Below are 17,363 nucleotides of genomic sequence, written 5' to 3' on the forward strand. Positions count from 1 at the left end.
GATATCCAATCCCCACAGGGCGAATGGCCAAGCGTGTAGCGCAAGAACTTTTTTCATATGCACGTACATGGTGGACAAAACAAGCTATGGATGAAGGTTGGGTTACCCCTTCAGCTTTTACTTCCTAAGGTCGTTAGCCTACGCGTGTATCCGGTAAGGTCGTCAGCCTACGCATGTCTCTGGTAAGGTCGTCAGCTTAGGACCTTTAGCTTTGACTCCGTCATCTTTTCTTCCTTCAGCCTAACGCCGTCAGGCATGAGGTGTAGCCACGGATGTCAAAAGGAGATGTTTTATTGACCAGAGCTGACGGGCTTGCTACTCCCGTCAGCCTTCTTAAGGTATTTGGCAACTCGTAAAATCACCCTCATCAAAGAGTATTAAAGCAACCACATCAATTTTTTCATTTTATAGATTTATTTTCACACTAAAAACTTACTTTTTTATTTTACACATCTAATTTTACAAAACACCCACATCAGTTCGTCTATTCTACACATCTTTTAATTAAATAATCAATTTTCTCACATTTTTTATTATTTCTCTAACTACCGAATATATATACGCGCATCTCTCTCTCTCTCTCTCTCTACCCATTTCTGTTTGTTTCTCTCTCTCTTTCTATACCCATCTCTCCCCTGAAAAACTCTCCCTCTCGATCAACTCTCCCTAGCTCCGATCCACTCCGATCCACAATCCACAATCCACAATCCATGAGCCACGAGCTCTGATCCAGTCAAGCACCGATCTGTGTTTGTGTATCTCTATTTTTTTTTTGAGCAAGTATATCTCTGTGTTGATTTGTCTGCGTGGATGTATTTGTGTGTGGGTGTGTTTGTGTGCATCTGAGGAAAAAGAAGAAGATGAGCAGTTAATTGAGTTTGTTGAGCACGAAGAAGAGAAAGAAAAAAATGAGTGAACAAAAATTAATAAAATAATGTATAAATGAGCTACAGGTTCCGTGTAAATATACACGGTTACTGTAGCTCGTGGATGGATTTGCACACTTTTGCATATTTTTACACCCACTAATGTGGGTATTTTTTTGCTCAAAATGTGTAAAATTGGTAGTTTCTTTTATTTTAGAAGATTTTAGAGGGACTGATGTGGTTGCTCTAGCATCAATACATGTAAAGTATTGCAAAACATAAAAAATAACTGATTTTACGCATTTTGAATAAAAAAACATTTACATCAGTGAGTATAAAATTGTGTTTAAATGCACAAGAGTTACAATAATTGTGTATATATGCACATTTACAGTAGCTCATGCATTTAATATTTTAATAATTTATAATTCACTCCTTTTTTCTCTCTCTTCTCTATCTGCAAAACTAGCGCATTCTCTCCCTCATCATGTTCTTTTTCCTCTGATACACACTCCCACAGACACAAAATCAAAAATCAACTACAAAAATCAAAAGTCAACACTGGAACAAAAACGTTGGATCAATGATCGGTGATTGTGGATCGTGGATCAGAGAGGCAATTTGGATCAATGATGTGGATCGTCGTTGCTGCATGTGGATCAGTGCTTCTGGGTTTTAATGGTTGTGGTGCTTGTGATAGAGTGTTGACAGAAATCGGTGGATTAGAGAGGTGTTTATCACCGTTGCCATTGCCGCCGCTACATGTGGATCGGCACATTTGGGTTTTGATGGTTGTGGTGCTTTATGATGGAGTGTTGATGAAGATCGATGGATTGGAGAGGTGTTCATCACCATCACCATTGTCACCGCTACATGTGGATCGGTGTTTCTGTGTTTTGATAATTGTGGTGCTTGTGATGGAGTGTTGACGGAGATCAGTGGACTAGAGAGGTGTTCTGGGTTTTGATGGTGATGTTGATTTGACCGTGAGAGAAAGAAGAAGAAAAAGATAGAGGAAACGACAGAGTGAGATAAGGAAAAAGAAAGAAGAAGAAAGAAAATGAAGGATAGGAAAAAGAAACAAGACATAAAATAATATTCAAAAAAGAATATAAAAATATTATTTATATAAAATATAGTGTATAATAGATGGACTGATGTAGATGTTTTGTAAAAATAAGGGTGTAAAATAGAAAAAATAGCTTTTTTGTGCAAAATATATGATAAGTTTGCATCCACTAATGTGGATGCTCTAAGTCACGCTCTAATGTGGTTGATTTTAAATTGGTTCATTTTAATTAATATTTAAAGAAGAAAAAAACCAAATTAAAAAACATGTTATGCTGATGTGAATTTTTTTTTTTTTTGGGATTTTGATGCTTAAATGGCAACATAAATAAGCAGGGAAATCCAATTACTTAGGATTGTTGTTTTATTAATAAATATTTTTAATTCTTTAATCTAATGTAGTCTATTTAAAAGGAGCATAAAATGATGATTCTTTTTTTTTATATAATTTAATAATTACAATTACAAAGGGATTTGAATAGTAGATGTCAAATTTGGAAATACAAGTAAGTACTAGTTTATAAACTACAAAGTTTTTTTTTTCTTTTTTATACAAAAATGATGAAATTTTGATGCTATAAATTTGTAAACATTGCTACTTTGAATGAATAATTATTGTACATATTTTCAATAAAGCGAAAAAGTTAATGGATACTCTAGGAATATTGGTTTTAAAAAAAAAAATTTATAAACTTTTTATGGAACAATAAAATAGTAACTTTTTTTTATACAAATTTTTTCTATTTTCCATGTAGTGGTATCAAAACTTTCTAAAAATGAGTTATTAACAAATGCCTTAAAGGCTTAACCATGGAATAAAAATTTCTATAAGAAATAGATTCTTAAGTAAAAGGGAAAAGCTTGTGTGTGTTTTTAATGATGCATAATTATAACTAATAAGTTGAAAGAACGTTAATTATGTGATGTTAATCATGTTATTACTCATTTTCTTACTTTTTTTGCTGCATTGAGATGGGGGACGGGCATCGAATCCTAAACGCCCCTGTGCCAATTGAGGTGCCAACTGACTCAAGGGTCGTTGGCTTATTCCTTTTTCATATAATTCTTAATTCTTACTATTACGTATTTTCTATTTGTTTTAGAGCATCATATTAATATATACTAGAATTTGTACTTGCATTTTCTTCTTCTAAAAATGAGAAGTATATATAAGCATAATATTAGACCCTTCAAATTTAGCAGAGGTCAAACCATGGGAACAGCAACTCCAGAAAAACTTGAAAGTCAAAATTCTGTAATGCAGAATGAATTAATTATAAATTCTCGCGCGGGGTTGCTCAGTAAGTTCCAAAATTGGAATAAAATGTCAAGCCACATACTACCATCACCATGCATAAAGACAAATATATTTTCTGCCCTAAGCTTTATGGGCTTGGTCCCCGCCGTATAGGGTTTTTTTTTTTTTGGTTTTAAATAATAATAATAACAACAATATGCAACCGCATGAAGAGTGCTTATTTTGAGATGGAATTAGGGCTTATACCCTAGATATAATGGTTGATAAATAGGGATCAAGTGCAAGATAAACAAGCTTGCATGAGAAGAAGCCAACAATTTAATTGGTTAATCTTTCTCTCTTGTGTTGTGGTAAGTCAAAAAACCAATCCATGTTTGTTACTTTACAATTTTCATTATTAGTTATTTTATTATTATTTTTTGGATACTGTCATTATTATAGTTGTTTAATATTCAAACATGGTTACGTCAAGTGCCCTTGTAACAAATTAAATTCTAAATTAAGATAGAAAAACGTAGCTCTTACATATATATAAAATTGAAACCGACGAGGACAATGATATGTCACCTTTTTTTGCATGTGTTTAAGATGCCGGAGAAAGGAATAAAGGTAGGGGTAAAGACACGGTTTTTGACCAATGGATTGGCCTATTCATATGTCACAACTTAGGGGAGTAATTAACCCAGATTCCCTCTGAAAGAGAAACGTACCTTTTCCCTTATTACTAGCTAGGGCTGGCTAGGCTGAACAATGTGGAACTGGAAGGGTTAAATAACCCCCCCACATTTAAGACACCAGAGAGAGAAGTGAATGAATGGGCTAGAATTGAGGAGGGTAGGGGGACCCTAAAAACTTTAATGGAATTTAAGAAAGCCTTAGCAAAAGGCCAGTCAGTACTCAGTAGTACTGCTCACGCCTCTGCGTTCTGCATTCTGAATTGCATCCACCAACAGGACTAGAGGACAGTCACCCTTTCTTTCTTTCTTTCTTTAATTACACTACCCACCACCACCAATCACCATGCCCACCTACTTTCCTTTATTACTTTTCTCTTTTTCTTCCTTTTTCCATGTATCTATCTATCCAACCACCTACACACTTGTTGCTCTCCACTTTGCCTCAATATACTCAACCTCCCATTTTCCTTAACCCATAATCCAAGTATAAAAATTTTCACCAAAACAAAGAAAAATAAGAGTTTAAGGGACACAAAATTTTAACTTCTTGTGATTGGTTGATGATGTGGGAAGAAAATAGACCCTGATGGAGATGTGGGTCTTTGGACCATGCTAAGGAAGGTCGACCTGCTCTTGGGTTTAGAACTTGTTAATACTACGGGTTGGCCCATACGCCGAGGATCCGGAGATCCAGCCGATGATGAATTTCCCTTCGGACGGACACCGGAGAACCCGGGACTTCATGGTAAAGGTTAGGAAACAACACGGTTAAGACCAATGGTTAAAGGGGGTGAACCCTTGAATGTTCTAGAAGCATCGATGTTAAAGAAATACCGAAGATAAAGGCTGCCACCTCCACATTAAAGACCATGCACCTACCACCCTGGCTGCATTAATGAGGAGGTGACACCTGAACAGTGGAAGGGAAACTTCTGGTTACTATTCAAAGGCATTGAGAAAAGAAATATCTGGGTTAAGGGGGAGTTGGGGCAACACGTGTACAAAGTATCAAAAAGATGAGTATTTAAGGAAAAACCTAGAACAGGAATGGGGACTCCCTTTTTTGGTAATCAAAAAAAGAAGAAAAAGAAAAAAGAGAAAGAGATAATATAAGAACAGCTCTCGGCTTGTGTCCGAGCAGGCTGATTTATAATATTCCTTGTTGTTTTCAAGTGTTTGCGATCTTTGGCTTGTCATTTAATCCTCAAACACTTCTAACCTGAGTTTCAAGCCCACACTTTACAAATTCATATTGTTTAAGGCTCATTGGGCCTGAGCCCGTAACTGTTCTTGGGGCCAGGTGCAATTGTGCACTTACAGATGATAAAAATGATATGAGTGTTATGCTTTCGGTAAAAATGATATTGTTCCAATTACAATAAATAATGTTAATAATTATAACAAAAAAATTGTGAAAATTTTGTGTATATAGTATTGTATTTTGGTAAAATGATTAAATGCATCTCCAATTATATATCCATGTAGTTTTTTGTATTATAAAACTTTTTTAAAACTAACAAAGTTTTGTTAGAAACTTGGTTGTAGTATAAGGTTGTAACTCCTATTAAAAAAATTAACAAGACTATATATTTTGAAAATATAACTACTAAATTGGATGTTCTTTATGTTCTTAACACACATAATAAATTTTGTATCAATCGAATAATATTTATTAATCAATCTATAAACTTAATTTTTATGTCTAATTTTAGACTACAAAAATTTAGAGTTTAAACATTTGATTAATGATATAGCTATTAATTTTTTATTATTTGAATATTTAGCAAGGGTAAAGAATGTAATAAGAAAATGTAATCTAATACTTAATTTGTCGAAATTCACACTCAGTAAAAAGATATAGAGTAGAGCAACTAAGTTTGTTGTTGCTCTACACTATATCTTTTTACTGAGTGTAAATTTTGACAAATTTAGTATTAAATTACATTTTCTTATTACATTTTTTACACTTGCAGGCCTCTTGTACAAAGTGCTTGGGGTCTAGGGGAGAAAGGGTTTGAACTGCAGGATTAGCAGTATGTTGTAATTATTTCTCAAAAAAAAAATTGTTGCCAAATTTTTTTCATTTAAAAAATAGTGAATTGGAAAAAGGCATCTCCATTAATGTGATTTTAATTTAATTCTATAATATTCAACCCTTGTGATATTCAATGACTATGATTGATTATTAATTATTTCAATTAACTTTTTGTTAAAATCATTAATGAAAATTAATCACATGCACATACACACTCATATTTCTCTCTCTAATGATTTTAGGAAAGAGAATATTAAAAAACTAATACTATATTTAGTAGAAAAAACTGCTACATGGGTGTAGTTGTATTTTATCCTAATTGAAATGTCCTTATTCAAAAGCATTGCTTAATTGTTAACCAAAACACGTTTGGTTATGGTGGGATTGTCAACTTGTTGCTAAGCCATGGACACTAAAAGTCACTGAATAGAGTTTCATTCTTCCTTACTTTTTTGGTTTTTCTAATGAGTTCCATTATTATCTCGGCTTCGTTCAAGTAATAAGTTGACTAGTTTCTTTTTTCCCTTGGAAACTTTCTCTCATGGGCTAAGACATCATTGGGAGGGACAAGAACCTTTAATGTCAATTATGAGGTGCCGGGTCAGGGTGGCCTCAACCAATAACCATTATAGTAGGTGACGTTAGTACTAGGAAGCCACGGTCTACGGACACAAATGACCTATTTAATGGTCTCTTAAAGTTGGTTTTGGGACTTTTTTCATTGCATTATTTAGCTTAAAAAACAAATTTTTAAAAAATTACGAGTAAATGGTAAATTAAACTCTGAAAATTTGAAAATGATTAGATTTTACGCGTTAAAATTTGAGAATTTAGATTTTACCATATGAAATTTGGGGTGATTAAAGTTTACATTCTGTTATTTCAAAACTTAGATTTTACCCTTTAAGTGGCGTTTGGTACGGGGTAATGTTTTAGGATTCCCAGGAATGTTTAAAGATTCCCATGTTTGGTTGCAAATTACGCTAAGGAATCAGATGCCAGGGGAATCCTTAAACCCCTCTCAGTGGGAATGTGGATTCCCTTTAAAACAGGTGGGAATCCAGATTCCCAAACTTAAAAGAAATTGTATTTTTTATAAATTGACAATTTTAACCCTTTTTCCTTATCATTTAAGCAATTAAGATAAACTATAAAACAAATTATCAATATCTTCTCTCTTGTCTTTATCTTTTCCCGCCAAAACAACATAAACAAGATAAATAACTCTGCTAATAGTTATTTCTGTATTATTCTTGTCATTTTGAAACGTTAGATCACAGTTTTAATGAATGTGTTGTTAATTGATAGTTTATATAATGTTTTTTATCTATCTATTTAGAGTAAGATATTTTTTTAAAGGACTAATTAATAATTTATATATATTTTTTCATTATTTATTTAAAGGAAGATTTTTTTTTTTTAATGGGCTTGGTACTTCACATTCAAATCTAAGGACAAAATGGGAAAAACAAATAATTCATTTAAGATTCCTAGGAATACACCAAACATTATCATCTCACATTCCTGGGAATCTCCCAATAAAACCAAACATAGGAATAGCTACATTCCTAGGAATGTGATTCCTAGGAATCACATTCCTGAGAATCTAGATGCCAAGAGTAATGTGGATTCCCCGTACCAAACGCCACATTAATGTTTAGGGTTATTTGGATTTTATACTTAGGGTGTGAAATTTAAACACCTCAAAACTTTAGAGAGTAAAATCTAAATATTCTTAAAACATAAGAAGTAAAATTCAAAATTTAAAATATCAGGAAATAAAATTTAAATATCACTAAACTTCAAGAGATAAAATTCAAATTTTAAAACTTTAGGATGTAAAATCCAACCACTGTCTAAAATTAAATAAGCTGAATCAATTAGTAGGCAAACAGGCTTAAAGTGTAAATTTGGACAAGTTTTTTTTCCCCTTTTTAACTTTTTAATTAATTTGTTTATTTACAGTTTTTAATATTTTACTGTGCTTTTCAGTCTTTTGAAAAAAATTAGTACTAAACTGAAAAAAAAAAAAAAAAAGGTTGTTAGTATGTAGAATCAGTTGTACAACAAATCCTTGGGACATGGTTAGTGGCGTATTAGTCCATTTTATCCGTTGGCGACCACAGGTCAACATTGTACAACATAAAACGTTAATTTAGGAGTATCTTAGTAAAAGAGAAATTTGGACCAAAACACAGCACAAAGGCCAAGCTTTTAGCTCAGACTGAGACACACACGCAGAGCAGCTAAAGTAAAGGCTAAAGCTAAAAATTGCCACTTATGCGTTTCCACGTCAAAAGTTTTATAGTGACAACGACTACGTGAATGCCACGTCGGATTCCAATCAACCGCACAGATCGTGCCACGCGTCCACATCTTAAAGATTGTAAATCAATAGGCCTCAGCTACCTTCCTGCTCTGCTTTTTTTCTTTTTCCCGTTAATTAATGCTTAAATAAAAACTCACACCAAATTAGTTTTCTTCTCTTCACTGTTCTCTCTCTCTCTCTCTCTCTTAAACCCCACAGTGAAGAGTACTTGGTGTTTCACCATTTTCTCACCGGAACCCTAGCTTTAGGCTTTGTAGTGGGGGCTTCTTCTTTTACTGCTGAAATCCAACGGGGGACTTTGTTGGGACTTTCTGACTAGACATTGAGCGCCCTGCTCTGCATTTTTGGGTTCTTAGATCGAAACCTCGCAGACCCTCTTTCTTATTTTCTTCTTAGCTCTCTGATTTGTGTTTCCTGAACCTCAAAAATCTTAGCTCTCTGAAGAAATTTCTAAGTTTTTGCTTTCCACACTTTACCTGCTCGGCAAATCCTATCATTTCAGCTAGTATTTTTTTCGTTTCTGCGTCCTGGGGTTTCTTTATTTACCAATGCTACTTCTTTCCTGGTATCTAGTAGTTTCCACTTTGACGTTTCTTGGTTTTCCGGAGCTTCAAATCTAGCCGTTCTAGAAAAAGTTGGCCTTTTGCTTTTGTTTTTGGAATTTCTTGGGTTGTGTATGCGTTTAGGTTAGCTTGTTCGTTTCAAAGTCTGAGTCTTTGAAGCTCAGAATGAGTGATTTCAGGCTCTATCTTCTTCTGTGTCGGCACTAATTTCTCATGGCTCTGTTGGGTCTTCGAGTTTCTTAGAACTACCAGCAGACAATGCTAGCATTGTTGAGAATGAAACGCCAGCTCAGTTTGTTGTCGTTGTTGTTGTTGCTGCTGTTGCTGGCTGTAATCCCAGCTGTTGTGAGATCTCTGAGTCCATCATTAAACGACGACGTGCTGGGGCTCATTGTGTTCAAGGCTGATATCCAAGATCCAACTGGAAAGCTTGTGTCTTGGAATGAAGACGATGATAGTCCTTGTAACTGGGCTGCTGTGAAATGCAACCCTAGATCCAACAGGGTCTCTGAGCTCAACCTCGATGGCTTTTCTCTTTCAGGTCATATAGGCAGAGGCCTTCTCCAACTCCAATCTCTGCGCAAGCTATCTTTGGCCAAAAACAATCTCACCGGAACCATAACCCCCAACATTGCACGGCTGGACAGTCTTCGAGTGCTCGATTTGAGTGAGAATGGCCTATCTGGGGCTATACCAGAGGATTTCTTTAGGCAATGTGGGTCTCTACGAGTCATTTCATTGGCCAAGAACAAGCTTTCTGGGAAGATACCAGACAGTTTGAGCTCGTGTTCAACTCTTGCGTCTATTAACTTCTCGTCGAATCAGTTTTCGGGGTCTTTACCATCTGGGATTTGGTCTTTGAATGGGCTTAGATCCCTGGATTTATCGGATAACTCCTTGGTGGGTGAGATTCCAAAGGGGATTGAAGGTTCGAATAATTTGAGAGCCATTAACTTGGGTAAGAACCAGTTCTCTGGGAAGGTTCCTGATGGCATTGGAAGTTGTTTGCTTTTGAGGTTCATTGATCTTAGTGAGAATTCACTTTCCGGGACCCTTCCAGAGACATTGAAGAAGCTTTCATTGTGTAATTTTCTTAATTTGCACATGAATTCTTTTACTGGTGAGGTTCCTGATTGGATTGGAGAAATGAAAAGCCTTGAAACTTTGGACTTTTCGGCCAATAGTTTTTCTGGTCAGCTTCCATCTTCAATAGGGAATCTTCAGTCATTGAAGGTTTTGAATTTTGCCGCCAATGGTTTTACAGGAACCTTGCCGGAGTCCATGGTTAATTGCAAAAACCTTGTGGTCTTAGATCTCAGCCAGAATTCGTTGAAGGGTGATCTTCCTGCGTGGATTTTCAAGTCAGGATTACAAGAAGTTTCGCTTTCAGAGAAGAAACTGAGTGGAAGCGTGAATAGTCCTTTAGCTTCGTCAGTGGGGAGCTCACTTGAAATCTTGGATTTGTCCCACAATGCATTTTCTGGTGAAATCGCATCCTCAGTTGGGGCTTTGAGCAGCTTGCAGTTCTTGAATCTGTCTAAGAACTTTCTTGTTGGTCATATTCCAGTGTCAATTGGAGAGTTGAAGGCCCTGAATAATCTTGATTTGAGTGAGAATCAGCTGAATGGAAGTATTCCACTGGAAATTGGAGGAGTAGTTTCTTTGAATGAACTGAGACTGGAGAAGAACTTTCTATGGGGGAAGGTTCCAACTTCAATTGAGCACTGTTCTTCTTTAACAACTTTGTAAGTTATCTTTACAGTCTCCGATGTCTCAAAAACAAATTCTTGCTTCTATTTTACTTTAATCTGATATTGTAACAGTCTCGATGTTGAATGGCAGCTTGTCAAAGAGATAACTATGTCAAATAGTTTAACCGTGCCCTACTATGCTTAGAGAGGAGTTGTACTTGTATTTGCATTTTTTTTTTTAAAGATTCAATAACCCTTTTGAAATGAAATATGGCGTCTTCAGTGATAACTGAACTAGCTCTTTTTTATGATTTCTAGTCTTGGAAAAACTTGATTGATCCCCCCCCCCCCCCCCCCCACCAACTTCTTTCTCCGGTTCCAGTTAATTGTTTCAATATTTAAGATTATCTGGGATATACTGAGAAACTTTATGGTATTCTGGTGTTGATGGCTGTTTCCTTTAAATAATAGTGTGACAATGCGTATATCTTTGTGTTTGTAAGAATTTATAGTGTTGTATCTTTGCATAGTGTGACAAATATGAAGTTCCAAGTTTTCTTATATTTTTGGCTGACATAGATATTCATGCTTACACACTAGTCAGTACCTTAAGGCTTCTTTCTATGGACAATTTGAACTTGGTAGGGTCACATGATAAGAATCATATCTAATTTTTATCATTGTAACAGGGGTTTAATTTCTTGTTTATGTTGCTTTGTTTTGGTTGAATCCTGCAGGCTTGTATCTCAGAACAGATTGAGTGGCTATATACCTGTAGCAATAGCCAAACTTACAAACTTACAAAATGTGGACTTGTCCTTTAACAACCTTTCTGGAAGCTTACCCAAGCAATTGGCCAACCTCCCCCACCTTCTCACCTTCAATATTTCTCACAATAATCTCCAGGGTGAATTACCTGCCGGTGGTTTTTTCAACACCATCTCCCCTTTCTCTGTCACTGGAAACCCATCTCTTTGTGGTTCTGCGGTCAATAAGTCTTGCCCTGCAGTACTTCCCAAACCAATTGTCCTCAATCCTAACTCCTCTTCTGATTCCACATCTAGTTCATTACCTCCAAATATTGTTCACAAAAGAATTATCCTCAGCATTTCCGCACTCATCGCCATTGGAGCGGCTGCAGTCATTGTCATTGGTGTTATTGCCATCACTGTACTTAATCTCCGTGTTAGGTCATCCAGAGCTAGGTCTGCAGCAGTTCTTACTTTATCTGCCGGGGATGAGTTTAGCCATTCTCCCACTACAGATGCCAATTCTGGCAAGCTTGTCATGTTTTCTGGTGACCCTGATTTCAGCACAGGAGCACATGCTTTGCTCAACAAGGACTGTGAGCTTGGCCGTGGTGGTTTTGGAGCAGTGTACCGGACTGTTCTTCGAGATGGGCACCCAGTTGCAATAAAGAAGCTCACTGTCTCAAGTCTTGTCAAGTCTCAAGAAGATTTTGAAAGAGAAGTTAAGAAACTGGGGAAGGTCAGGCACTCTAATCTTGTGGCACTTGAAGGTTATTACTGGACTCCATCATTACAGCTCCTCATCTATGAGTTTGTCTCTGGTGGTAGTTTGCATAAACACATCCACGAAGGATTAGGTGGAAACTTCCTCTCATGGAATGAGAGGTTCAATATAATTCTTGGAACAGCAAAAAGCTTGGCTCACTTGCATCAATTGAGCATAATTCATTACAATATAAAATCAAGTAATGTCCTGATTGATGGCACTGGTGAACCTAAAGTTGGAGATTTTGGTCTAGCAAGATTGTTGCCAATGCTTGACCGTTACGTTTTAAGCAGCAAGATTCAGAGTGCTTTAGGGTACATGGCACCTGAGTTTGCCTGTAGAACTGTAAAGATAACTGAGAAGTGTGATGTGTATGGATTTGGGGTTTTAGTTCTGGAGGTCGTTACTGGGAAAAGGCCTGTGGAGTACATGGAAGATGATGTCGTGGTGCTCTGTGACATGGTTAGAGGAGCACTGGAGGAAGGCAGGGTGGAGGAATGTGTTGATGGGAGGCTTCAGGGTAACTTCCCGGCTGAGGAGGCGATTCCTGTAATGAAGTTGGGGTTGATATGCACGTCGCAAGTGCCATCAAACCGGCCAGATATGGGAGAGGTAGTTAATATATTGGAGCTCATCAGATGCCCTTCAGAGGGCCAAGAGGAATTGGAATGAATTTTTACTTATCGGGGATTGGGAGAAGGGATTTAAATGAGTTGCCCGGCGAAGAAGAATCCGGTTTTGTTCATTTATCTGAGAGAAGAAAAATTTGAATGTTGGAAAATTTTTCCTTTTTATTTATTTATTTCTTCTTGTGGTTTTTCATGTTTGTTTCCTGCTTATGTTTGTGGTTTCTCCTCTTATGTAATAGTCAGGTTGCCGGATTCCTTTTCACCGGGTCCCAGTTTGGTTCCCTTACAAATATTGTTACCATGTTACTAATCTTTTGTCATCTCTCAGTGTTGCTTTTGAGCTGATATTGATAAGCCCTGGAGGCAGTTTGTGCGGGGCAGTAAAATTTTCTTTCCAATTTCATAGAGGAATTGGAAAGTAAAGAACTTTAGGGGTGTTTGGATTGTGTTTTTAAACATCCATTTTCAATTTTCAAACAACATATTCTCTACCACTTCTTCACTCACGTATTTTCTACAAATATTTTCAAATAAACTAAACGAGCGCTTAATTATCTCATCTGTTTAGGCACTAATACATTCTTACATTACAAATGGGTTTCCTTTATCCAGGCAACCCTGTCCACTGTACTTGTTGGTAGGTAAATATCTCACTTTAATTGGAGCAGACAAATTGTGACAATTATTACTACCATGACTGAGCATTTTATTGAGGAAAGAGTGTAATGCTTGTACTGGGACACTCAGTGCATTAATGTTTGTACTGGGAGTCTGGGACTATATGGTTTTGGCGTTTGAAAAAATTTTCAATTTTTTTCACCGCTTGTCACGGAGGAACATCATTTTCTGTACGTAAATCATTGAAACCACCTGCACCAATAATATTTCTCCAAAAGAAGGGTGAAAAATTATTACATTATTTATTTACTACTCACAATAAATCACATCAATTATCATGAAATATACAGATTTATTGGGCAACAATCATAATAAATTATAACAAAATCTGTGAAAAAAGACATGAAAATTTTGCACAAGTCCTATAATTCAAATATCTCAAATCTTCTTACAAATAATTATCTTATATGATACATGCATTTTTTTTTCTCGCAAAAATACTACCTGGTCCTGAGCTCTATTTCACTTAAAAATACTATCTAGAGCCCTATATTTTTTTGACTAGTAATGTCCCTCACAACAAAGGGCAAGTCTTGACTTTCACGGTCCTGCACAAAAATGGTCGTCCCATTCATCCAAATTATGCATTTCCAATGACAGCAATGGTGAAGGTATTAAAATAGAATTGTACAAGTCAAAAGTGAGTTGAGAAACCTGAGGACTTCAAGATTCTTAGCACCCACTTTGAAGCAATTTAATCTAAAGTACTGGATAGAATAATGGGCAGGAGGGAAAAACTACAACGGGAAATGGGAAAGTCATGTTAAAGAAATAAAGAGTTGATGACCCAAAGATAACGATTGTGAAGGAATAGAAAAAGAATATTACATGCTATGATGCTGTCGGAATAGAAATACTCTTTTTTATATTCTTATTACTATTACCTCTGTCCTTTTAGGTTTTAATTTCAACTTTATTTAAAGGATTTTACCAACGCAATAGTATATTATTTTTTAAAAAATTTTATTCAAAATTAAAAAAGTTTCGACGACATACATTATTCGGACTCTTATTTAAATACTTTTTAATATACCATTTTCCTTTGTCTAACAAGTTTTATGTGAGGTTGTGAGGGCCACTTAGCCAAAGTATCTTTTGATAAATGATGGGAAGAATAATATATATTTTTGGTGTTATAAACGAAATCATTTAGGTTCAAATTTTTTATTTTATTGTAAATTTATAATTATTAAATTATTTATAATGAAAAATTCATTCATTTCATTTAAGGACAAAATTTCACTAATAATTTCAATGTAATCTAAAATTATAATTTTACTCAGTATTTTTGTATTGAATGTAAATGTTAACAAATCCACTATTAAATTATATTTTCTTCTTATATGCTTCATACTTACGAAATTTCTAAAATATCAAAAGATCAAAAAATATGTCATTAACCAAATTTTAAATTTCAATTTTTTTGTCTAAAAAATAAATTTATAAATCGAATAGTAAATAATATCTGATTAACACAAAATTTGATATGTGTGTTAAGAATTTTTTTTTTAACTAAGATATGTGTGTTAAGAATATAAAAGATATGTAATCCAACGGTTAGATTTTCAAAATATATAGTAGTGTTAAATTTTTTAGAGGGAGTTGTAGCCTTAAGTTATAATTAAGTTATAGCCAAACTTTGTCCCTCACCTAATAGTTGATTTCATTAATTAAATTTATGACAAAATTTAGTTACAAAATTAGTTGTAGTCTTAGACTACAACCTTACTTTTTTTTTTATTTAATGGAGATGAATTTTGACAAATTTATCATTAAATTACATTTTCTATTTATATCCTCCATGCTTGCAATTTTTTTAGAAAATTAAAGATCAATAGCTATGTCATTAATAAAATTTTTAAATTGTAAGTTTGTAATTTAAAATTATGCATAATATATAAACTTATAGATCATATAGTAAATAATATCAAATTACACAAAATTTAACATGTGTATTAAGAGCGTAAAGAATATGCAATTCAACGGTTAGCTTTTCTTTTTTTGAGAATCAACGGTTAGCTTTTCAAAATATGTAATAATGTTTATTTTATTAAGCAATGTTATAGTCTTAGGTTGCAACCAATTTTTTAATATAATTTTTTACTTTTATATATATAGATAGATTTATATATATATATATATAGAGAGAGAGAGAGAGAGAGAGAGAGAGAGAGGATTGAGAGAGAAAGAGAGAGAGTATCCAATTCCTTACTAATATGAGGGAGATTATTGAATAGTTTCCTCTTTTTACACCAATACTTATATTTTTTTGAGAATCTACCCCAATACTTACATAAGTTGCCCTTTCTAGTCTTCTTATATATATATATATATATTTTTTTTTTTTTAAATTGAAAAAAATATTTTTTAGAATTGAGCACTCCCACATATATATTTTGTCACAGTTGTGCTGCACCTCAAAAGAACCACCCATTATGAAGTGGGGGAATCGAAGAATATAAATTTTCATAGCCATGTGCATAGATTACAAGCAAATGAGTTGTCCCTAGGGCAGTTAGCTATTTATATATAAGTTATATAAATTGTGTTGAGCCCAAGAGAACCCAATTAGATTGGCATTGTCATCATCAAATAGCACATGGTTTCATTAATAACCTTAATTATTCTTTTAGTGATGAGTCACATTAATTATATACTAACATCTGAGAGCCAGTGATAGAAAGAAATACCTAGCATTCCCAATAAAAAATTGTATCATATTCTATTTTACCATCTCAAAAAGTTACTTTATCAATTATACCATACTATTGTACAACACACCCAATATCCCAATTTTTATTTTTCTATTCTACTCATTAAAATAATATACATTACCCACTAAAATAATATAATATATTCTAATACAACTCTCCCTCTCTTTTCTCTCCATCTCTCTCACTTTATCAATTAAAATATATTATAATTTTTACAATTATGCTATAGTGTCATTTTACATTTAAGATGACACTGTAGCACAATTGTAAAAAAAATTGCAATTTTGACATTTTACAAGTCCCGTTGCTAACACCTTTTTGTGCCTTGATTATATTTATCAATTAAAATATATTATAATTTTTACAATTATGCTATAGTGTCATTTTACATTTAGGATGACACTGTAGCACAATTGTAAAAAAAATTGCAATTTTGACATTTTACAAGTCCCGTTGCTAACACCTTTTTGTGCCTTGATTATATTTTTCCCCTAATGGGAATGCTCTAAGTGCTTAATTATTGTATCTGTTATTAGTGTCCAATACACATATGATATGGCAACCCTCTCATTAGATCAACCAACTAATAATGCTTTGCAATTTGCATTCATGAACGAAAGGCGTTTTGGGCAGGCCAAGAATTTTAGAGCTTCAACTTTAAAATCTAAATCTTGCACGCAAGTACTTTTACAAAGAAGAGGAGCAGCACTGAACCAAAAAGTTGCGTTTCATTCGATCTTTAGCAGAGATAAAAAGTAATAAAAAGGACATAAAGCACTATTGAGATGAAGATAAAGTGCAGCATACGCACTCGACAACTTTCGATCCTCTGTCTCTGTGTGTGAGTGTGTGTGCTTTTTTATTTTATTTTTTTATAAATAATTAATCTTGGGTCCATGCTTTATTGAGTGACAAAATGATACCCCCTCAACTTTTGTTAAGCGCATAGTAATTTAGTCCTGAGAGCACATGATGTTTGGATTGATGTATGGAAGGACACAGCTCCTCTTCCAATATTATATAACCCACTCTACTTCATCTAATTAATTATGTACATGAAGCAAGGTTGTCAAAATCGGGATCCTACGTAGGATCGTAGGAGGTAGGTGAGATCGTGGATCGTAGGATCGGATCGTAAATCGTAAGATCCTATATTATTTGAAAAAAAAACAAAAAAAATAAACATTTGTATGTTAAATAATCACATAAATTATACATTCATTAATATAATTACCATACATCACTATATTCATTTATAAGCATCATTTAAAGAGGTCAAAAATCTCAAAACATGACACTCTATTGGAATATTTTTTATTCGGATCCAACTGGCACACTCT

The 17,363-nt window shown here is 34.4% G+C and overlaps 1 protein-coding gene across 1 annotated transcript; it reads left to right on the forward strand.

The window, feature by feature from the left end:
• Positions 1–8,388: 8,388 nt before the first annotated feature.
• LOC142640605 (putative LRR receptor-like serine/threonine-protein kinase IRK) lies at positions 8,389–12,951 on the forward strand. The gene is made up of 2 exons (XM_075814779.1): positions 8,389–10,541; positions 11,225–12,951. Exons 1-2 carry the CDS (start codon positions 9,055–9,057, stop codon positions 12,672–12,674), a joined length of 2,937 nt encoding a protein of 978 aa, XP_075670894.1. The 5' UTR covers positions 8,389–9,054; the 3' UTR covers positions 12,675–12,951.
• Positions 12,952–17,363: the final 4,412 nt, after the last annotated feature.

The sequence above is a fragment of the Castanea sativa genome, chromosome 6 (genome assembly GCF_040712315.1).
Source record: "Castanea sativa cultivar Marrone di Chiusa Pesio chromosome 6, ASM4071231v1".
Taxonomy (NCBI): domain Eukaryota; kingdom Viridiplantae; phylum Streptophyta; class Magnoliopsida; order Fagales; family Fagaceae; genus Castanea; species Castanea sativa.